Here is a 24,200-nt window from a genome sequence, read left to right as displayed (position 1 = left end):
GGGCTAAAGTAAGAGGGTACAAAAAAAAGTGCACAGGGTACATTCAAGTACTCAATGAGTACAATCCAAACCAACAAAAAAAAGTTAGATTTTTCAAACTTCGATGCCAACTTCACATAGCTATACCAGCGATTCTCCGGAGGCGTCGAGTCGCCGGCATATACTGTATTTCATATGTACACGCGTGTCGTCACGCAATCGCTTTGATACATAAACGCACTGGAAAGGAGACACATTACGAAGCAAAAGAGGGAGATCGTTGACCCGACTGATGCATTAAACGCTTTTTCTCGCCACCGACCCCGCAAGAGGCACCCACACGTCCACCAGTGCTTATTCCGTCTCTCTTATTAAACTTTGTGTATCAAGAGGGGATTGTGCACCGGTAGTTATTATTACGAGAGTCTCGTGCCCGCGAGACGCTTCTTTTCTAACTATTTCTATTTTTTTTTTCTCGTGTTTTCATGCGCATCTTGGGCATTTTGAAATCATCTCATTGGGTAATTCTCAGTGATTACCTTTCTACCCAGGGGAAAAAATCCCTCGTCCGATGGAACATACGTTCTTTCGTATTAAAATAGTTTCAGGGACGTGATGGGATGATTCTTTATTTTAGTTACGAACTTGAGTAGGGGATGATGAACCCCCAGAAATAGCAATAAAAAAAATTGCAATTCTCTTTTTTTTGTAAGTTCAAATTTTGTGTTAACGAATCGTTGATTTCATATTTTGTCGTCACGCAAAAAATAATAGATCTCTGAAAAACGGGGAAAACGTGGAATTTTTTTCTTCATTTGGGCCCCGGGGGCCTGAAAATCAGCAATCACCCCATAAAGTCGTAAAAAATTCCAAATTTTTCCACGCGAAATTTCAAGTGTAATTTTTCAACAGTATGAGGTCGCAGGGGTCGTAAAATGCCGGGTTTCTATTCCTTCATGCCAAATGCCTCTCAACAACTGACCGACTTGACGACGGAAAAGATCGTTGGCCCTCGTATCAACGTCCCCGGGCATCAATCCACATTCTCATTCGCTCCAACTCAAAACAAAAACAAGAAAAAATAAAAAATAAACCGAGCTTCTTCACTTTCATTTCAAGACTCTCACGTTCGCCCGAAAGATGAAACCGAAAAAGAAAAAAATTCCTCCACCCAATGAAAAAACAATGGATTCAAATTCATCCCTCCCCCCCATCTCCCCCCACGACTCCGATGATACTTTCTATTCAATCGATTCAACATTAAAGTGCAAGTGGTTACGTCACCCTTCCTTATCAAAAAGTTGAAACGAGAAAGGTGTGAACTATTGAATTTCCCCGGAGTACAATTGCCATCGGGAATAACGTACAAAGGTTTCACACTCACGTTTCCACATCTATCGCATTCCCTCACGAGACATTACGTGCACCAATGAATTTCAATTAGAAGAGAATTAAGCCCTCGTTCTTGATTCATAATTCTTCCCATATTTTAGACTCTTTTCAGAGTAAAAAAAAATGTCTGGGTATTTGTTAAAACGAGGATTACTGTTTCCTTCTCAAATTGAATTGAAATAATTCGGTCGAGAATTTTCAATTATTCCATATAAAATCAACGAAAATGATTGAAACACGTCCCGAAACATTTACTCCAAAACATTCACAACTCCAACCTGTCCCCGCAAATTACCCAAATCCCTGAAATCACTAGACGCATGTCCTAACTGTTTCCCCGTTTGCCATCTCCGACATCTGCCAAATTAGTAACGAGCCATGTCGCCTCAACTCGGAAAATCTCCAACCGACAAATTATAATTCCCCCGTCATCAATTATTTTCGTTCATCCCGCTAAATCCCAATTCCCCTTCCTCCCCGCCACCCCTCCAGCCATCCTCTCCGCCACTGCTCCAACTGCTCCAACTGCTCCAACTGCTCCGGCCCCTCACCGGTCAATTTTCATAAGCCAATTTTCAAAAAAGACTGAGAGAGGGCGCGTCCTCTCCGGCAAAGGACGAGGCAGCGCCAGTTGTTGACTCGCTGACTGACTAAACTAATGACATCGTTACTGACTGGCCTGGCCTTATACTCTCCCTGCTCCATCTCTCTCTTTCTCTCTCCCTTACCCTCTCTCAGTCCCCCTCAGCGGTATCTTTTCCTCTTCATCCCGAGGCGGTGCACCGATGCACCGTTCGCAAACGCCTCACCAACGCGCACTGTCACACCCGTACCGACGAGTTCAATGATCCCCTGTATTGCCAGTCTTCCCTCCCTCCCTCCAACGCTCCCCCTCCTCACCCTTTTCCACCTCTTCCTCCGGCTCCCTCCTACTCCTCTTTCTTTTCCTCGTCATCCTGCCCCTTCCCTCTTGTTCCTTCTCCTTCTCCTTCTCTTTCTTCTCCTTCTCCTCTTCCTCTTCCTCCTCCTCCTCCTTCTCCTCCTCCTCCTCCTCCTCCTCCTCCTGCTTCACCACCCCACCTACTTTCATTCTCAGTCCCTCCTGCTTGCACTGACGCAGCGCAGGCGCATTTTCACCACCGATTCTCTCTCATCCACTGGCTTCTCCCCACAGTCGATTCTCATTTCTCGCCTCGACAATATACCTCCTCCCACCCTGCAAACCCTCCGGCCCTCTTCAACCCCTCGCAATCATCGCTAAATCGCCTTTTCCTCCCAGATGCAGACCGACTCTGTGAACCCGTGGGGTTGCCGTGTGCATTGAGAGTGAGTCTCCAGCCCATACGAATTTTTTAAAATTGCTCCGAGAAATTCTCAGGGGAGCAATTTTTCGCGCAAAAGAAAATCTTAAATATTGATTACATAAATACAAGAGACATGAACCATGCATGATTATGTTTAATTTTCAATGTGTTATAACTGAAAAATCGATTCAAATTCAATCATAAAACTTGAAAATCAAATCTAAAATATCCTGCCGATTCAAGTCTATTTTTACGAGACATATTCGCTGGGTCTAAAAATGTCAGACTTTCCCCCGGAGCCCCTGGAACCCTCGAAAAAAAATAAATAAATAAAATGCCCTCCGGGGGTTGAGATATTGTTGAAAGGTGCGAAATTAAGTCAACCTGTCCTGAACAAACACAATCCATTTTCTCCATAAAACGGCGGATAAAAATTTTTACGATTTCACCTTTACAGATGGCTGAAACGATGAGATTGGGGTGATGGGTTGAGAGGAAGAAGAAAAAAAAGATAAGCAAAAAAAGGGAGAAAGAGGGAAAATAAAAATGGAAGGTGCGTGTGAGTCTCGTAACCAGTCCGCCTCAAGGTCCTGTCCGTATAATGTGCCCCATAAAAAAAAAGCGAAATAAATAAATAAAGAGAGACCGATAACTGCGAGACAAAGAAAGCCGAGATGACGATTTAAATTCAGAATCCAATGGAAAATTCAATTTTCTCCCCAATTAATTTTTAATACAGCTGAATCCGTCTAGACGGGCTATTCCATTTTGTTTTCACTCCCTCCCATTTTCCTTTCTGTTTCATTAAACCGAGGCAATAAGTGTAAATATGGAGTCATTAGCGCGTCTCAAATAGTCATAATCGACAGAGGACTGCAGAGTCATTGGTGCATGGATATGCGTTAACATTTACTTTTTTTTTTTTCAGACTCAAACTGCACTAGGGTCTTCGTGTTATCTCTCATATCCCCCCATTGAACCCAGAAAAGTCTTCGTCAGGGGAGGGGAGATAACATGGGGGACTGAAAAATAAGTGATTAATTTAGAGTGATGAATTAAGTCACAATTGGATCGTCAGCTAGGTACAACGTTGTCGTTGGGGAATTAACCTCGACATACTCGGAGGTCAGTGCAACAAATGACTCGATAAATATGATACCAATCTTGCAACGATCTATTAAATCAATGAGACTCATCGAAACACTGAATTATGGGAATTTATTTGATGGGGGTGATACGTGAAGTTATGATTCATTTTTTTGATTCATTCAAATATTTATCTCCGTTGTTAATCTGGATTATAATTATATTATAATATAATAGCTTGACTGGAAGAATGGAATTCGAACCTGAAGTCCTGTCCAGGCTGGAAATTCCGGAAAATACCTGGAATTCATACCCGATTTCTTGTTTCAATAAAATGAAATCGGATCAGCCAAGAATTATCAGGAATTATCAGTAATTTCCTTCATCAATGAAAAATGTATGTCAATCCCGGAGTTCCATAAATAAAGAATATTACATATCATAAATAATATAATTATAATCATAAATATTTGAATTCGAAATCTGAATTTTCGTGCCGCTGGAGATTTCACTTGACAAATGTTTTTTTCCATTTTCAAATGCGAAATCCTCCAACAATTTTTTAAATTTTTGTCGCTGTCAAAAATTTCAGGCATTAACTTGAGATGTCAAGTGCAATTCACGGATAATCCAACAACAGCATAAAAATTCATTCAATACCGTATGATGTAAAACACAAGATGAGACGATTGACTAGTGAGACAGCGTGTGCCAGACGATACAAACGCACGTCGGCCCAACGGGTTGAGATGCTATTTTGGCATTTGTAAAAGCCAAGAGCCCTCTACACATATACATAGGATATACATAGGTCTCCCCTTAACGTTTAATGTGTACCAATCAACAAACACTTGAGTCGGATCTTGTGCTGGTGACGATGGCCTCACAGGGGGTACGTAACACGCATGCCTTTCCAACCTCGGATCCTCTAATACCAAGTGAAAATTTCTCAAAGTGACATGAACAGGGCAATAGTGATTTTTCATTTGTCATTAACCCGTGAGGAATTGACTCCTTCGCGTCTTCAACCGTGAATAATTGTTATCTTGAAAAATTACCGGAAAATTTACGTCATAATCATGAGAAATCTTTTTTTTGCAATTATGGATATAAGAATTTTTCATTTTAACTGAAGAATTTATATTTCCGACTCGAGCGCATTTTTTTATTGAATGAATTTTTATTGAATGAATTTTTATTGAATGAATTTTTATTGAATTTAATTGAAGGACTAATTGCCATCACCTGCAATAATTAATCTCTTTGTTTACCGCGAGATGGGAGAAAAGGACGTGTGGAATGTGTTTTGGGCTCTCGAAGCTCGAGGGAATTATATGGTATATAGTAATTAAGGTGGTCTGCATATGGGTGGAAAGGCCCACCTTGGCATTAGAAAAGGCGTTGACCGAAATATACGGGCAAAAATTTAAAGTGAACTGGGTCTCGTAAAATTTTCAACTCACTCCAGAATTAGGGGCTCAGCTAATTTTGCCCGTTTCTAGGCCTTTTTATTTTTTTCAGTTAACATATTCATGGGAACGAGGTGATTGGAAAATTTATTGCTTTCGCAAATATTTAATAAGTAATTATTTACTATATACGAAATTCCTGGGGAAGTCATTCGAAATAGCAGAATCTGAATTTAATAATGTATGTCAATATAAAATTCAAAAAATCGCGTAAATTCGGGAATCATCGTGGAACCTAATAAAAACTACAAATAATTGAACGAATTTTAAATAGGAGCGGGGTAAATGAAAAAATAGTGAAAGCTCGTCCCAGATTTTTTCAGATGTCACCGTCAAAAGCTATCTTTTCGAAAATATTAATATTAAATAGAGCCTGACAGATACTACGATAAATATGTCCGCAAACCGTCATGGAATTTTTTTTTGCAGTATTTAATTAACTCCGTGTGTAAATGGTTAAAAATGAAATTGCAGAAAATAATGAATGAATCACTGGCAATAGCCAAGGGGAATGAGAGGAAAAAAAAACGGTATCCCCATGCGATGGGAGCACCTCTACGTATATATTACGATGATAGCCGGTGAGTGGTATAAACGATGAGTGAGTGCTCGGTTGGGTCTCGCGTGTGTCGGAGCGAAGAAACTGGGACGTCGACAAGAGCGATAACAAAGGAGTCACTGTAACGCAGTTTGCACCCATTGTACCCCGTAATGCACGGGTTATATATCCGTGACTGTGGGCGGATCGAGTCATCACAAATGCCGAGTGTTAAAACTCTTTACCTTCCGATTGCCACGAGAGAGATTCGGGTGAAATCTCCCCCGGAGCTGAATCTCACAGGAATTTTTTTTTATTCAAACTGATTTTTTTTTTCGTTGAAATAAAAAAAAATATAACTGCTAATAATATAAAAAATTGGAATGTTTTTTTTGTGATAATGATAATGACTAATAAAATTAATTCAATTTTTTCAGTTTATGATTTTGATGGGAAAAATTTTCCGAAAATAGTCTACGGTTGCGCCATTTAAGGGGAAACGAGAGGAGCGCCATTTTGTCGTGCGCGAATCGTGAAGAAAATGGATGTTGCGGAAAGGGCGGGAAGGGAAAGTACAATGAATAGCCGTAGGCTTGCGTGAGGTAGGTTAGCGTCATGATCTCCAGTGTCTATCCACTGTCTTTATCAGGAGTTGAGTTATCTCCTCTTTCACGCAGACAAGGGGAAAGGTATCGTCGGTCTGTTTCCCAAGGACGCGTCTTCGCCGAGGTGCAACGCCCTTTTCGGAGGCAGGTCAGTGACGCCCTTTGCTCCCTTCAGAAAAATTATTACGCGGTGGAAATTTTTTTTTGAAATTTCAGTTACCGCGAATTTTTAATTGTATGGATCTTCATTGAAGTTCAATTAAAAATTTATAATTTATCTTGAAAGTTGGGGTTTTCATGTTAAATAATTATTGATTTTTTTTCCATAGATCGAGAATTCAGGAAAATTATTGGACTGGCAAATGAGAAGGAGAAGTAATCACCAGCTGAGAATTACAATTATCCATCAACGATAATAATAAAAATCTGTTGTCATCGATTTATCCGATTTTTCTCCAGACGTAATTTCCTTTTGAATAAACAATCCCGATAATCGAGTGTAAGAATTTCTTCTCTCTCTTCGGTATTGTCGTCTGGTCGGGAAATTGAATTTCCGCTTCTCTTTCTTTCTCTAATTCCAGACCGAGTTTCTTCCGCCTATGCACCAGACGAATGACCTGTTACAGAGGCCACATGAGCCAAGAAATCTACAGAACACTCAGCATTAATGAGAATTAAAATTCCCAGCTGATGGCTTCAACTTCCTCGGACTGAAGTACAAAAATCACGAGTGAATTTACACCACCCGAAATCCATTCCGTCATTTTTACGCGATGAGAAATTTCCAATCGGCATTGCATTCGCAGGGAAGTAAAAAAATAATAATTATTTATCAATTGGTGTTTTTTAAAATCATTGAAAAATCTAGAATTTTAAAGGACATTATTTAGTCATGGCGGGGGTGCAGTCGGAGGGGGTGGCGTTTCAGGGGAGGGAAAAGGGGGTAGGGAGGTGGTAGGTGGTCGAGAGAAAAAGGAAAATAGGAAAAGAGGAAAAGAGGAAAAGAGGAAAGGAGATCCCTTGGCAAGTGTCCAATATACCTCAGGGAGATGCGTGTGGTACGCGTCGTGGCGACTAGCCATTGCTGGCTCCGGGTAATTTTCTACTTCACCGGACCTTGGGAGGACTCCGTACGTTGATCTTTCGCGCGTCTACCAATAATGGCCTTTGTATATACACGACAGTGGATTTAGAACCAGTGGAATTAGCCAAATCGAGCGTCAGGTTGGGACACTATCGCCAGTAGTTATTTCACCCCAAGAAAAAAATATATATATCGAATAATTCCGGGGATTTTTCAAAATCGTAAAACCGAGCGTTTTTCTTCAAAATAATTATCAATCATTCCAAATTATTCATCGGTATTATTTATAATGTATTATTAATTAATTGACGTTTTTTTTATTATTAATTGAGTTTTAGAAAGAAGAATCGGATAATCACTCGAGAATTTTTAATTGATCGAACATTGAATTTCATTTAAAATTAAATTAATTTATCCTAATTAATTTTAATCAATTCCAGTGTTCATTGAAAATCTCGCGATCCCCAGGTCTGATGACCGAATTGACGGATAATCAATAGGAAAAAAAGATATATTGAATTTTTTATTTCCATTGATCCGACATCTCCAGATCAGACACTGGCGTTTGCCCTTTAAGACGTGGAAGAGAAGAGGTAAAATGTGCAGGTGCTACTGCGGTTAGAGCGCGTGCCCAAGTCAGCGGTTTGGATTAGATAATCGCAAAGATGTAATAACCACCAACACCAACAAAAAATAAGTAGAATAAAAATATTCCCCTCCACCCCACCATTATTGATTACAGTCTCAGGTGAAATAGGGTAATATTCAATCAGTTTAATGGCCTTTATCCCACCTGTCCTCGATTTCCATAGCATCACGTATCTCAATAATTATTCTTTCATCGCAAGATATGTATTATTGTTAAGGAGATTTTTTTTCAATCGCTTGTTTAAAAATAAACTCGTTTACTCTTTATGGCTATATCTAGGCTCACTAGTTCAGAGAGAGAGAGAGAGAAAAATGTTGCGAACACGTATCTATATGTTTTTTCGCACTGTCAGACGCTAAAACGACTAAATGTTTCTCAGCTGCATTGCGCGTTAACTCGGGATTTTTTTTTCCTCGCGACTATTTTTTATTTACACCGCGGGAATTCCGGGATTTTTGGATTTTTAAAAATTCTCGATTAAATTGCAGAAAATTTCAGCAGACCATTCCTCTCGGGAATTGACGTGATATTTATCATCAAAATCCGACGTTTTAAATTGTTTATATTCCACATCTCTATGAATTTTAATATTTTTAATATACCAATAAAATGACTATAAAACCGATTCCTCCCACCGCATGCCGCAACTCAAATCGACTTTTATTATTTTCTATTTATCAACCAGCAATCACAAACTGGTGAACAACTTTAATAACATAGACAAGTTAATATATTCTACCAGTATTAGCAATTAATTGCCGATTGGCTACCGATTTTTTACTGGAGGACTCGAATAACGGACACTCGGACCAAATAAAAATGCTCTTTAACCGTCGCACACGCATTTCTTACTGTCAAAAATCCCACATACACGGGAAATTTAATGAGTTTTTAGGAGTGGATGGTGAACAACACGAGAGGAGATCAAAACTCACGTGTGTTGGGCTCAACATCGAGAGGAGAATTGCCACGAGTCGAACCGGTTTTTGTATTTTCACGAGTGAACAGGCCGCAATCTCTTTGCGTCCGCTCCTTAGCAGACACTTGCTGTATTTACCCCCTTAAACCCCCTCCCCCCTTTTTCCCTTTTCACTCTTTCCCCTGCACCCCCACGACCCACCCCTCGCCATGCCACCACCCACCCCCCGCCGATAAGAAATGTTTTCGATTTTAATTATAAATATTTTCTTGTACTAAAATTATTTTTGTCGATTCGTTTTGACCATTCGCGGGAATTATTTCTTGAATTGCCACCTTTTCGAAATTTTTTCAAAATTTTTTTTGAATTTTTAGGAATTTTAAAATGGATATTTTTCCATATTTTTTCAAAATCCAGATTGCATCCAGAAATATTCAGATAAATCATCGCGGGTGATTTTCCACAGTGGGAAAATTGAAAAATAATCTCTATGTAATTGAAATATTATCCAACAACACCGGAGAGAATCGCCGATTAGTTTTCACGGACTTTGATGGATATGTTAAGGTATAATCTCACCTGGGGGCATTGATGATCGGACGTCCCATTGCCCGCTGCTGGCGCTTCTCGTTGCTTGGCAGGCGAAGATAATCTTGGTCGCCGAGGAGGAACAAATCCTTTGAAATAATCATGTCCACCGCCTAGCTGACGCCTCCACCTTGCCCTCCGGCACTTATCCCTCTTATTTATTTAACAATAAACCCCCAATTTATACCGCACTCTACCGACACGAAATCACTGCACTAACCCCCGAACAAAAAAAAAATTGATATACCAATTATAATCGAAATCACAATTTTCCCGGAGACAATTTGTTTCTGTCGGCCGGATAATTATTCGATGCCTCACTTGTCATTTTAATTCACTTTTCGAGTCTTTTTTTATTGTCCTCTGATACCACCCCCTGGGCGCTGGTTAATCTCTGAGATCTGGACAGAAAACAATTCGAAATTATTTGGGTAATTGGAATAGGTAATTATTTCGAATTATTGGTTTGTTGTGGGGTCATTGCAGGGGCTATTTATGGCGATCCAGCTGGCGGTTTTAGACGGAAAATAAAATGAAATGGAGGATTAACCCGTTAGTGTCACTGAGGTAATTTTTAGCTGAAACGGTTCAACAATCTGTGTCAGGAAAGAAAATAAAAAGACGTGCGGATGCAGACGGAGTCTGTAAAAAAATAGGATCGTCTTCTGGGATGAGGTGAATAATATTTGGATTGTTTTTCCATTTTTCAGTTTCTCTGTGTAAAGCAATGGAGGAGTAAATAAACGATCGATGATAAATCGAGGTTTGATCCCTGAATGATAATAATCAAAAAAATAAATGAGTAATGAAATAAAAAATGAGAGGAAAGGTGAAAAATGAAGAAGAATTGGAGAGTTTTTTTTTTCGGTAATTACCCAGAATTATTTGCTGTCAAAATAATGAATCGCGGTGAATAATCAATATTTGCTAATCTAATCACGCGATTCACGTGTCGTTTTAAAGGCCTTGACAATGGAATCAAAAATTATGAGGAAAATATTTGAACAAGGAAGATTAAAACATACTACGACTTTTTCTACAATTATCTAGGGAACTTCTAAAAATTGTGGAACTTGTTAAATTTTCATTTTTGTATTATCCAAAAATTTTTCATTTGTTTCTCCAAAAAAATTTCAGTATAGAAAATTCTTTTCAGAATAGAAAAGATGGAAATATAAAAAAAATGGTTGGCATCCATTTGAAAAATAAAATTTGACAACGGAACTTTTAAAGGGGATCGATTATCGGAAAATGAGGGGAAAATTTGATTTCAGGGAGTGGTTGGTAGTGATGAAAATCCCTCGTCTGGATCTATTTGAGTAACGAGGGTGAGGAAAATTAATTGGCAATGGCAGTGAGAAATTCAGAAGGGTCTGTCCGTCAACCGATGCAACGTAGAGGCATCGGCGACACAGAGAAACAAGAAGAAATCCACAAGAGGGGACTAAAAACGAAGACAGAATGAGAGACAGCCATTGCGGGCACGCAGTCGCAGTCAATGAACCCGAATGCTTTTAACAAAGTTTTTTAAGCATCCGTCTACCCCAAAATCAAAATGAAAATCCAAAAAAAAATCCATTCCGCCGCGACCGAAATTCAATTTGCGAGTGAAAAAAAATTGGATTGCCATGAGAAAATGCACATTGTCCCACCTCCCACCACCCATCACCCAGAGATGAGATCACCGAAAAATCCTGAGATGCCAAAAAAATCTCGTCATTCCACGTCTCACACCCCCCAAAATTCAATTCACAAAACCGACCAAGCGAATTACGACAAACTGAATTTTCCCATCTCCGATCGCCCACTAGTACCAAAAAATAAAACGAGAGCGCACCCCAAGCCCCCGATGTTTACCTCCCGGCGTAAAACAATTGAATGATAGAAAAAAATAGAAAATGATTGTGCATTAATGTCAACACAATATTATCGATCACTGACCCCTTGTCACTCGATCATTCGTCCAAGAGCTGTGAAAATTGTACGGGCTATCGCCCCAACGCGATCTGACGATTCACTGGTCTCATCGTTTCCACACGCGATTTATCCCGCAAATTTTTCGTCTTCTTTCCCCAGACGATAACGACCTCGTTGACAAATAATACAGCAATTTCAGTTTAAAATAAACCAAATAGACAACCGGTAATTTCACGAATGGCGGATTCACTGTTGCACTTTTATTGTTGATCGGATTGTTTTTGTTGGGGTAAGATTAGAGTCTTGCGCGTGACTATCGGGTTATTGGGGTTTTGGTGGTTGTTTTTAATAGATGAGAGAGGACCAACGCGACACTCGCGACGGTCGGATGTAGACTGAGTAGCTCGGCTCGCTCCGTGCGGCGTCTATACGGCAATCGGAGCGCCGCCACCGCCACCGCCACCACCACCGCCGCCGTCGTCGCCACCGCCGCTTGTCCTCCCCCTTTTTTTCTTTTTTTTTTTTCAAATGACGATCGGCTATCAACAGTGCACGCTACACACTGAGTGAGGCTCTCACCACTGGTTAAGGACACTGGTTCATCATCAAATACTTCAGGATTTTTGAGGGATTGGTTCAACTAGTGAGGGTTAAAGCTAATGGAGGGGAAAATTAAATTTTTTTTTATTAAAAAATTACCTGTTCAGATAAGATATTCCACCACAAAGTACTCCCCATCCACCCCTTCATTTCACCGTAACATTATTCACCCCTCAAGCGTAACTGTTTCAATTTAATATTTTTTACCGCCAAAACCCGCAAAAAAAAATTCATTTCCTGAGGGAAAAATTGAACGACAAAGGTCTAGCCATTTCCCCCGCATGTGCACGCACATCCATCTTAAGACTACATTCGTCAAAAAATTTCAATCGAAAATTAAGGACAAGGCAATTACGATAATACCATATCCCTTTCAAAGTATTTCATAATCTCCAGTACATCCTGTTTAATTTATCCATTGTAAGTACGACTCGATCCTCCTTTTATTTTGAAAAAAAAAACGCATTACAGATCTTTCCTTTCATGCAACAGATGACTCGGCCAATCGAAATTGGGCCAATCGTTGTGCCGGTGTACACCTTTCCCCTTTTGCGATATCGATCATTATCCGCACGCCATCGAATCCAGAGGAAATCGATGGGAACATACTGCCTCGTAGAGAACACAAAGAGAAGCTCACCCCGTCGTAAGAATATTAACATAAAGGGTAATATAATAAACGTTTTATCGTCGTTATTTTCGTGAAAGTTACCGGCTGTTGAGTGACTTTACTGGAGCAACCGAATTCTCATCCGTATTTTTTTTTTCATAACACGCACACGGAGAGATAGTCGGGTTAAATTACGGAACAATTCACGTAATCGACTGTAGTGAACCGTTTTCCGGATATTTTTATAGAGGTGGAGATGAAATGTGATGGGTTCTGGGAATTCGCGGGCTCATCTCGTTGACTCGGGCATCACATTGGCGCCTTTTTTTCCCAGAAGTCAAATAGTGAAGGTCAAAATTGTGAGTTAAACATCTCAAACCGTACAATAAAAAACGGCAATAGCCGATTTATTATCGGATATATCATTTGCCTTGCGGCAAAATTTTCGAAACCCAATTATTTTTTCCAGGTAATGATTATTGATTTTTTTTCTCACCGCGCAGACGATATTTTTCATGTGGTAGAGGCGTTACACCTAATGACCTTACCATCGATGGCCACGTTACAATTATCCCTCTCGAGCTTTCAGCAAAAAGGGCATTCTTCCATTAACCCAATTGCCCAGCATTGTATATATTTTTCCATCCCTCCTTTTAACGAAATTGCATGGTTACCCACAAAGTGCACTGCAATTAACGTTTACTCGACATGCCTTATAATGTAATTAAATTCGCACTTGTGAAATACTTTTTGATTTCTATTTTTATCATTTTTATTAACACAGTTGCCTTTCAATTTTACACTGGGAAACGTTTCTAGTGATTCTTGATGGGTTTGTGATTGCGTCGTTTGGAGGAATTTATGTGGGAACCAGGGGAGACCATGGGAAAATTCACTTCGGGGAGAGGTTTGCACGGTTTTGGATTATTATTTTTTTTTGAATAATTCCTAGAATAACTACAGATTTTTTTTCGAATAAAAAATTTTTTCTCATTTCATTCGCGATTGACTCCCAAATTTGACCGACAAATTTTCAACGGTGTGGGTGAAATGACAGCCAGATATACCCAGAGGGTTGATAGCAGTGAACTGGCGATATTGATGTGGGGTGGAGGTACGATCCAACGACATTTCCGTGGCAGTTGACTCACAGCATTGATTTTCACCCTCAAAATTAGCCCACAAATTTTCAAATGACCCACATTTCCCCACAGAGGGTTAATACCCGTGCAATACCTCAGTGACTGAGCCATCGATATCAATGTGAAAGCGGCTGTGAGGGAGTAGTGAAGCCGGAGGTAGATGGTGGCGGCAGTTATCAGGCGTTGGAGCATGTGTGAGCGCCAGGGGAGATTCAAGAGAACGTGCGGTCGTCGACCCCAGGACGTCCATCGGTGTTCGGCTCTGATGTTTACGAGAAAAACAAATTCGAGACAATCGGCCCTGGGGTCGTATCGATGGAGAGCGGAGGATGAACAAGGGCTCTGGAGTCAATTTCGATGTGGTGGAGGTGGAGATGGTGGCGGTCGTAAAAAAAAAAGGCCGAGGTGAAGGGATCCGTCGACACAACGCGGAATTCAAAATAACGTACGCCTTCTAATCTTACGAAACATTTGTTTTTCTCCACTACTATTCAATGAAAAGGTAGATGTGCGTAGTTGAGTTGAGGCTGTTGTTGTTCTATTTTAAGGTTCAGGATGTTTGCGGACTAATGATTGTTTTTTTGCTTTTTCTTTTTCATCGCAGCTCTGATGGACTCTTGTTGACAAATGGCAATGAATTCCACGTGACTGGCATTCATCAAGTTCAATGGGAAATAACTATTTGAATTCATTGGGTTTATTAATGCTCATTCATTTGGCGCTGATTTTTTTGTTTATTTTTTACACGGATTTTTTTTCACACCACAATTTTTCAATCATTGAGATCATTTAAAATTCGATTTTTAGATTTTATCGAAAAGTTTTTTAAGTGAATTATTATTGTTGCTGATTGTTTCTGTGGTAAACAATTTTTTTTCTAAAGAATTTTTTGTCAATTCGAGGAAAAAAAATTGATTTAAAATTCCTCTGTGATGAAATTGCAATTTTTCCGGGAATTCTTGAAAAAATTCTGAGCGACCGCCCATTCCATTTTGATTGATATGAAAATACTTAAAATTCTGTGTTGATACTTCTTTCAAAGTCACACACGTCATTCCATGTCAATAGATGGGTCCCATTTTTTGGGACAGGGAAAATTCCGTTTTCCGTTGAAGAAATAACAGCTCAATTGAAAATCTCCCAGCGAATTGAGCTCAAGTTCGTTGAATTAAAATTGGAGTGACTCAAATAATTAACTGACACAATTCGTCAGCAACGCGGAGGAATTCTACTTTCGATTCTAGAAAAAAAAAAATAAAAAAAACAAACACCGAAAATGTTAGTGAAAATGTTCACGAGAGTTTCACGTAATTCTAACGATCCGGAGAAATCACGCGCGAGTAATTTTTCATAGAATGACATATACGCGTAATTTATCTTTTTTTCTTTTTGCTGAATTAATTGATAATTGATGGCTGTCAAATAGTGAATTCTCAGGCATCTTCTGGTAGTCAATTTAATCGGCTGAAATGAATTATCTCAATGGATCTTTGGCACCTTGTGTCACAATTTGTCTGTTTATGAAAACAAAATTTACAAAATGAAGTTTTGAAAATGGTGGGGTACTGATTTATGTCCCCCAAAACTTTCACCCGACAATTGGAATGCTCGTCGACCGGTTGTTTGCGCTCATGGGCTCTTTCAGAGTTCGTGGACCCTCCGCCAATATGTCGGTTGAGAACACAAATGCTTTTATAAACATGAAAAAAGAAATTTGTACGTGCACTTGAAGAGAAAAGATCTCTCACTCCGAATGGATCGGTAGGAAAAAACATATTTAAAAAAAAATCCGCACATTCTATTCACCGGATGAATTATGACCAAAAAATGCGTGACAACTCGATATTTTATCAAATAATCCCCCAATTTTTTTCCAATAATAAATACGTAAAACGATTTTTTATCAATAATCTTGTTGAAAACCCGTGAAAATGCCAATGCTCATAGCCCCCTCTCAACCTCAACCTAAAAAACCCCACAACCGGATATTGCAATCTAGATCGACAGGAAATTGAAAGACTTCCCCGATGAATGCAATCCGTTTATAAATCCCAATGTCTCAAACATGAAAACGACATTTAGCATTAAAAGAGACGATACTTTGAATATGGCATTACCCCATGTGCAACAGACAACCGCAGTATATACCGAGCGATAAAGACCACTAATTAGAGAGTAGTTGGAATGAAAAGTCATTTTGCAACTCGAATTTTTCATCTTCTTCTTATTTTTCATTTAACGACGACACATTTGCCTGTGGATGGGTGCATGCAGTCGCTTAGTTGAATAAAGATAAACGTTCTTTAACACGACCCCCTCTGCCCCCACCTTTCCTCCCCCTTTCCTCCCCCCTTTCCACCCCCTCGTTGCATCTCGGCTCGTGAGTCCAGTAAACGACTTTTGCCGATGCTGACCAGAACCCCCACACGATTTCAAACTTCTCATCTCACGCACTTCATCTGTGTGTCCCACATCGCTATCTCATTCTTCAATGTGGCATTATTTAATGGAAACATCCGTTCGTTTGCAAATGATTTCTATGATTTGAGCTCGTCTCAATCCGCCACTCTCTCACACCGAAAAATCATCTTTACACTTTTATCAATCCAATCGATATTTATCCACGTAGAAATTGCTAAACATTTATATTTCATTCTTCAATCTTTCATTCAATAAATTTTATTCATTAAATCTTGACCTTGAAATTTTCAATAGTAATAATAAAGCGAAAAAAAACTCACCCCTTCCACATGTAGTTCACCCCACAATCGAGTATTTTTTATCTCCAAGTGAAAAATAAAAGATGAAGAGGTGCCCCTGGAGCATCAGCATGCCAATATAAATAGTTACGAAGTCCCATGCAACGTACAATTAAATGATTGTGCCCCTTGAACTACTTCTACGTTGTTGCAGTGTTTTGTAGAGGACATACAAAAGAATGAATGCCATTGCACATAACCCACATATAAATCTTCTCAATGTTTATTTATCCAATTTTTTTATATTGCACATTGATTTTATTTGTTATTTTTTGCACACCTCACCTGGTGAGCTTGAGAGGCAGGGGTTCACAAAGGAAGTGGGTCGGAAGGAAGAGCAAACTCACACTGACGTTTTCAGGATCAATATTAAGATAACACTATTTGCTGATTCGATTCAAGTGCAATTACCCGTAAATCGAGTAAGTGGGTTGATAAAGTATTGTATTGTATTGTTTATTTCATTGATATTACAAATGTTCCTTTAGTTAATATAAGATGAACCATATATATATTTAATATACTTAATAACATTTTATATCCTTAACCATTTCTATATATTCATCCCTTCCTTGTATCCTTCTGTTTATCACAATTGTTCCGCTCCTTTCCTTGCTTCCTAGTCCCTCTCCTTTCGTCTTTCTTATACCTATTTCAGTTTCTCTTTTAGTCCTCTCTCCTTTCCACCTCTCTCCTCACCTCTCTCCACCCTCACATCAATCGCCATCGTCAGTACCTTATAACCTATCGGGGTTGATAAAGTATTTTTCGGGGATGACAGTATTTTGGATGGGATTTCTGCATTTTTTTTCGATATCCTTCATTTTCATGAGTTATTTAATTTTATATTCAGCAAATGCCCCGCACCCCTGTCCCCGAATCCTCTGAAATTTTAATTGACAATTTGATAATGAGTAAGAAAAATAAAATAAACTCAGACTGAAATCAGAATTTATTCAGACCCATCACTTCCACATAAAGCCAAATAAAAAAATATCAGTAATCTCTGCGATACATCCCAGCCTCGATATCAGCGGAAGGATCGCCCTCGGAAACCATTTCAATGATCGCCCTGATGACGACATCCTCCTGAGACTCGGACTTGATGCTTCCAGGATGAGTGATCTTGTGCTCCAACAATTTATCCATCTCCTCCCTGAGCCTCTGAATGATGGCAGCAGTTGATTGTTTACACAGAAACGACACCGAATCATTGAGAACAATGACAGATCTCTGACCTTGAGGCCTGATTGAGCTCTTGGGTGCAGCAAATATGAGAGCAGCTTCACTGACACATGTCGTGTCATGAAGATAAATAGCTGTAGACTTTTGCTTGAGAAAGTAAGTCACATAAGGCGTAGGCAAGTGTTTGGCCCTGGCATTGATGCTGCTGGGATGAATCTTGACAGTGCCATCCTCAGCAGTTTTCAGACCAGGAAAGCTGCCACGATTTTTGACACTAGCGATATTAGGATAGAGTCCAGCACAAACGATTGCCTTGATCATGGCAAAATTATGAGAGTTCCTGTTTGACCGCTGGTCGCTGGGATCCTCACTCTCCAAGAACTTCATCTCATACAGATGCCTAGCAAACTGTCCCTTCATGTCCATCAGCAGCTTCAAAGTATTCCAGGAGAGAAAATTCTCGGAGCAGAATCTCCCAGCGTTCCTGGACCTCAATGATCTCTCGAATTGTCTGAGAGCTTCGGCCAATGCTATGTGATCACTGAAATGCCCCATCCCCAGCTCTAGCTTCGCTCTGTTCGCTTCCTCTTCTCGACCCAGTGGACAGTAGAACGCGTCCTTGAAGGCTAGGCTAGCAGCAATTCCGAAGACAGGCTCAACACAAGAGAACATCGACGCCCAGAGGATCATCTTTCCTGTTCTGGGATCGAGAGGCAGTTTTGCCAGGTGATAGCCAAGAGGAGTCAAGTGCTCATTGGTGTCGAGGGCATTCAGGGTTCTCAGTAAATCGAGGGAGAGCTGGATTGCTCGGTCCTCTGGAGGATCCATGACACTCCCCAGGAAAACTTCGATCCTACCAAGCTGTAAAATCTTCGCCTGCAGGATCACTTGCTCCAGGGGTGTTCTCAGCATCTCTGGGGTTGGATATTGATCGAACGTCATTTCCCTGGCTCTCGTATACAATTTGTATACCTCACCAGGTTGCACCCTGCCAGCCCTTCCTCTCCGCTGCTTGGCATTCGCCAGGGAAATCCACTCTGGCTCCAGTGTCTCCAGGTTCTTCGCAATATCGAATCTCGTGAGTTTCGTTCTCCCACAGTCCACGACGTAGACAACATCTTCAATGGTGATTGATGTCTCGGCGATTGATGTTGCAATGATGATCTTCCTGACACCAGGAACTGGAGGTTTAAAGATCATCCTCTGATCGACAGTTGGAAGTCGCGAATGAAGTGGATAAATCTGGAATCTGTGCCCGGGAAATTCCCCCGACTCGTGGAGACTTTTGTTGAGTTTCGATATATCCATCATCCCGGGTAGGAAGACGAGGATCGCCCCGGGTCTCTTCGTCGACGATATCCAAACCAGAAGCTCCTGAATCAATTCAAGGGACAGGACTTCGCTGTTGGGATTCCTGAGTTCATTAGTTACGTAGTGAGGCACTCCCTCTGACTCCATCTTCCTCACAGCTGGTTCGATGATTCCCTGGAAGTCACTGACCTTCTCCATTTTCTTGAATTTCTTGCCATGCCTCTCAGGCTTCTGCAATGGAAACTTGAATCTCGTCTTCTCCAGGATGTTCTCCAGGTAAAACTCCTCAACGGGATACGTGAATCCTGGGATATGAACGTTCGGACAGTTGTCGTAGTAATTGGCAAAGCTCTCTGAGTTCAGGGTGGCACTCATCAGGATGACCTTGAGGTCAGGCCTCTTCGGGAGAACTTGTTTCAACAGTGTGATGATGAAGTCACTCTCTGTATTTCTCTCGTGAATCTCATCGAGAATGATGTGGGAGAAGTCACGCAGTGCGGGATCACTCTGCATGTACTGCAGCAGAAGACCAGTCGTGCAGAAGAGCATGCTGCCATAGTCCCTGCACATGATCTTCTCCAATCGAATTTGATAACCAACGGATTTACCTAGGGCCTCTGCACGCTCAGCAGCCACTCTTTCAGCCACTGAAATAGCTGATATTCTTCTCGGCTGTGTGCAGACTATCTTCGTAGTGCTACCCCGACACCTTTTTACCTCATCATCGAGAATAAATTGAGCCACTTGTGTTGTTTTACCGCAGCCTGTCTCACCGCTGATCACCAGAACTTGATTTCCATTGATCAGATCGAGAATTTCCTCTCGCATTTCGTATGCTGGCAATTTTGACCGAAAGTCCAACATCCGTTGATAATCACCGAGTGATTCGCGATCGCTTTGTTCGGCTATCAATTGCTGATCGATTTTATCATTTTTTATCAGTTTTGAGGTAATTGATAATGCGCGGGACAGATTTTCCTGAATGCTACCATAAACGATGGACAGGAATTTTCGTTTGAAGTGGGAGTCTTTGATGTGATTGTACTTGTCGTTGAAGTAGTCGGTCTCTTCGGTGGAGGTCGACTCCTGGGGATCGGGATTTTTTAGACGCGTTAGGAGGAGTTGGACGGTTTCTTCGACCATTGGGTCGAGGGAGAAGTACGACTCTTCGGGTTCTTTTTGGCGATTTCTGTCTCGGTACCAGAGACCTAGTGCTTTTCCCCTGAGTCCTGGTGGTGGACCCATTCGACCTCCTCGACCTCCTCGACCCCCTGCCCCACCCTGGCGCCTGTCGCGGGGGTGACCTGAGGATGAATCTCCTGGGGGACAGATGGGCGGTGTCAGAATTGGGGGGCTGGGGGCTCTTCAGGGCGATTAATCGGGAATGGGGGCACGAATTTTCAACATTTCTTCATGTTTTGTGACCTTGCAACCGCTCCTCACATTTTTCAGAGAGTTATATGTGTGTGTGTTTGTGCGTACGCCTATCAAATATTTTTTTTGGTTTTTTTTTCCCAGAATTTTTTTTCATTTCTGTGTTTTCGGTGGAGGGATTATCAATTATTTATTTAAAAAATTGAAATATGATTTTATCGCATTAATTAGTAATTGGTGAAAACTCTTGCGGCAATTGAGGAAGAAATAGATCTCATTGGGTAATTCATTTGAAAAATGTATTATTATGTTTTAGGTAAATTAATTAATGCAATGTTTATGCAATTGTAGACTAGGAAAAGAGGAAAATTGAAGCTACTTCTTCTGCAAAAAATATTTTGGACTTTCACCATTTTTTTTTTTGGATTTCCCGGAATTTTTATCACTTTTAATAATGAAAAAGCCACAATAATAAATATTTGAAGATTATTTTGTTTCAGTTTTTTTAGGTTGGAAAATGTACCGATAATTGAAAAAATAAATTACCTGTCTGCCCCTGTCGAGAGGGTCCGGCCCCCCGCGAATTCCTCCACGACCCCGACATTTTATCGACTTGATTATTTAATAATCTAACAAACTAGGATTGTTTACATTGTTTCCGTACAGAAATCTCCAAAAACCTGACGTCAATACAAACTGTCTCAGTCCTGGGGGTTTGAGCGCCCCCAGCGGCATCGTAGTACTGCACCCCACGAGAGGGAGGGCGCCACACGCAATGGGGGTGTCCATCAAGTCGAGGGGGTGAATTTTATTTTTTGCGACATGAATGCTCCTTGTTTTTCGTTTATTTAACTTAAATTGAACCGCCTGTAGAACGAGCAAAAGGGGACGCCACATTTTGTGCAATTTCAATGGAATAAATTATTCAATGTATTGAATATATACCACTAATGAATTTATATTTTTAAATCTGCGCGTTGTCCTAGCGGTAACGTGCTCGACTGGCACGCCGGCGGCCCGGGTTCAAGCCCGGCATCATTCATTTTTTTTTTTTTAAATAATTGCTATTTTTTTTTGTTTTTTTATGGCTAATTAATGGAAATATTGTTTAAAAACTGAATATTTGATAATCGAGAAGATATCCAGTGAAATTGAGAAATTAACAATTTTTTAAAACAATACTTTTGCAATATATATACTCCTAATGAAAATTTATTATTGAAATAATGCGTTATCCTAGCGGTAACGTGCTCGGCTACCACGCCGACGGCCGGGGTTCAAGCCCGCCGTCGTTCACTTTTTTTTTTTTTAAATAATTTCAATTTTAACTTTTGTAACTGGCTAATAAATCGAAATATTAGTTAAAAACTGAATAGCTCCTCGATTGTCATGTTCCCCTGATACTTTTACAAAAATTTCGAATTTTGCACCTTCAGTGAAAATTTCAGCGAATAGCTCTTCGGTTATCATGTGCTCCTGATACTTTGACAAAAATTTCGAATTTTTCACCTTCAGTGAAAATTTCAGTGAATAGCTCTTCGGTTGTCATGTGCTCCTGATACTTTGACAAAAATTTCGAATTTTTCACCTTCAGTGAAAATTTCAGTGAATAGCTCTTCGGTTGTCATGTGCTCCTGATACTTTGACAAAAATTTCGAATTTTTCACCTTCAGTGAAAATTTCAGTGAATAGCTCTTCGGTTGTCATGTGCTCCTGATACTTTGACAAAAATTTCGAATTTTTCACTTTCAGTGAAAATTTCAGTGAAGAGCTCCTCGATTGTCATGTTCCCCTGATACTTTTTCAAAAATTTCGAATTTTTCAATTGCAGTGAATACTTATGGAAAGAAAAAATTGGAATTATTTAAAAAAAAAAATGAATGACGGCGGGATCGAACCCGGGCCGTCGGCGTGGAAGCCGAGCACGTTACCGCTAGGATAACGCGTTATTGTAATAATAAAATTTCATTAGGGGTATATATATTGCAAAAGTATTGTTTTAAAAAATTGCTAATTTTTCAATTTGACTGGATATCTTCTCGATTTCCAAATATTTAGTTTTTAAACAATATTTCCATTAATTAGCCATAAAAAAACAAAAAAAAATAGCAATTATTAAAAAAAAAAAATGAATGTTGGCGGGATCGAAACCCAGCCGTCGGCGTGCTAGCCGAGCACGTTACCACTAGGATAACGCGCTCATTAAAATAATTTATTTCAATAGGAGTATATCTGCTACATGTTGAATTATTTTTTTCATTTAAAATTCCACAAAATGTGGCTTCCTCCTTCTACTCGTTCTACAGGCGGCTAAATTCCAGTTAAACAAACGGAAAACAAAAAGCATTCATGCCGCAGAGAATAAAATTCACCCTGTCGACTTGATGGACACCCCAGCAGCCTCCCTCTGTTGGGGTGCAGTTCTACGATGTTCTACTCTAGTCAAAATAAAAATTTCTCAAAGAATCAATTTCTCAGAAATAATTTTCCACCACGACAAAACAATTTCCCACGTTGCTGGATTTCTGAAATAATTTTTATTAATAATAATTCACGAGTGGTTCTGTATTTTTTATTTATGAATTTTTAAACAAGTGGAAAATCAAATTCAAATTTGACTTCCACTTGACGCTTCTTTTTCCGGTCCTTTTGTCGGGTGTATTGGACTGATACCAAAATGGTAAGATCGGTCATCGCTAATTTATTAATTAATCCCATCGAAATAATTGGAATTATTGATGCCAGTGTCATCAGGAGATAAATCTGGATTAGTTAATTGCAATATTCACGATATTGTGATGTCGGAGTGATGAGAACCATTTGAAATAGTGACGAGTGAGGTTATGGTGGTCCATGGATATAAATTTCCAACGTGAAAGGTTTTCAGTGTCAACAGACATTGAAAAAATTGATTAAATCATAAATGAACGTTCAATTAATAAAATCTTCAAGTCCTGGTTTTACGACTCCCAGGGAAATTTCCATTTCTAGTGATTAGACTCTGGACATCAATAATTCAAAAATTGTTGTGGAAGTGGAAGAGAGTTGATTAATTGTTCGTTTGTTTTTTTTTAATAGGCCAAGCGTACAAAGAAGGTTGGAATCACCGGGAAATATGGTACCCGTTATGGTGCCTCCCTCAGGAAAATGGTGAAAAAAATGGAAATTACACAACACAGTAAATACACCTGCACCTTCTGTGGCAAGGTAAGGCCTTCGAGTAATGCCTGTCATCCTCATCGGTTTTCAATAAATAAATAGCACAAAATTCAGAAGAAACAATTCGACAATTCATCATTTTGGATTTCGTTCATACTCAAATCTCTAACTTTTTTATTTTTTTTTCATTACTTAAAATGCCAAACGATTGAAAATTTTATTCCTTGGTAATTTAGAGAGTCAGGATAATTGAGTGATTACGGATTTTTTAATTCAGGATGCGATGAAACGCAGTGTTGTTGGAATCTGGTCGTGCAAACGTTGCAAGAGGACAGTAGCTGGAGGTGCCTGGGTATATGCCACGACAGCAGCAGCATCTGTCAGATCAGCTGTCCGTCGACTGCGTGAAGTTAAGGAGCAGTAAATTATAACTCAATAAAATACTTTTACAAGTACTCCACGTCTTTCTATCGAAAAAAAAACCAGCAATTCAGCCCTGGGGAATAATTAAACTCCATTTTGTAACAAAT

At 39.9% G+C, this 24,200-nt stretch overlaps 3 protein-coding genes across 3 annotated transcripts in view; 1 reads left to right on the top strand and 2 right to left on the bottom strand.

Moving 5' to 3' along the window:
- The window catches only part of E23 (Early gene at 23), a 62,850-nt gene extending 50,938 nt beyond the window's left edge, over positions 1-11,912 (bottom strand). Inside the window, exons 1-2 of the mRNA XM_011306287.1 lie at positions 11,555-11,912; positions 9,605-10,014 (exon numbers count right to left, since the gene is read on the bottom strand). Coding sequence (XP_011304589.1) covers positions 9,605-9,717 — 113 coding nt within the window. The 5' untranslated portion in view covers positions 9,718-10,014; positions 11,555-11,912. The remainder of the gene's footprint in view (positions 1-9,604; positions 10,015-11,554) is intronic.
- A 5,657-nt stretch (positions 11,913-17,569) lies between these two features.
- Rhau (RHAU helicase) lies at positions 17,570-21,216 on the bottom strand. The gene is made up of 2 exons (XM_011306286.1): positions 21,058-21,216; positions 17,570-20,456 (listed from the first exon to the last, which is right to left on the bottom strand). Exons 1-2 carry the CDS (start codon positions 21,113-21,115, stop codon positions 17,638-17,640), a joined length of 2,877 nt encoding a protein of 958 aa, XP_011304588.1. The 5' UTR covers positions 21,116-21,216; the 3' UTR covers positions 17,570-17,637.
- Positions 21,217-23,089: 1,873 nt separating this feature from the next.
- RpL37A (ribosomal protein L37A) lies at positions 23,090-24,125 on the top strand. The gene is made up of 3 exons (XM_011306285.1): positions 23,090-23,191; positions 23,590-23,718; positions 23,948-24,125. Exons 1-3 carry the CDS (start codon positions 23,189-23,191, stop codon positions 24,092-24,094), a joined length of 279 nt encoding a protein of 92 aa, XP_011304587.1. The 5' UTR covers positions 23,090-23,188; the 3' UTR covers positions 24,095-24,125.
- The last annotated feature ends 75 nt before the right edge of the window (positions 24,126-24,200 follow it).

This window comes from Fopius arisanus, unplaced genomic scaffold (assembly GCF_000806365.1).
Source record: "Fopius arisanus strain USDA-PBARC FA_bdor unplaced genomic scaffold, ASM80636v1 scaffold00046, whole genome shotgun sequence".
In the NCBI taxonomy this organism is placed as follows: domain Eukaryota; kingdom Metazoa; phylum Arthropoda; class Insecta; order Hymenoptera; family Braconidae; genus Fopius; species Fopius arisanus.
This window is presented reverse-complemented; position numbering and strand designations above follow the sequence as displayed.

Excerpts from the sequence above, each read along its gene's own strand:
- RpL37A (XM_011306285.1), top strand. Across the intron at positions 23,719-23,947 it reads CCTGCACCTTCTGTGGCAAG|GATGCGATGAAACGCAGTGT; the intron begins GTAAGGCCTTCG and ends TTTTTAATTCAG.
- Rhau (XM_011306286.1), bottom strand. The coding sequence starts at position 21,115 with ATGTCGGGGTCGTGGAGGAATTCGCGGGGGGCCGGACCCTCTCGACAG. Across the intron at positions 20,457-21,057 it reads CTCTCGACAGGGGCAGACAG|GAGATTCATCCTCAGGTCAC; the intron begins GTAATTTATTTT and ends TCTGTCCCCCAG.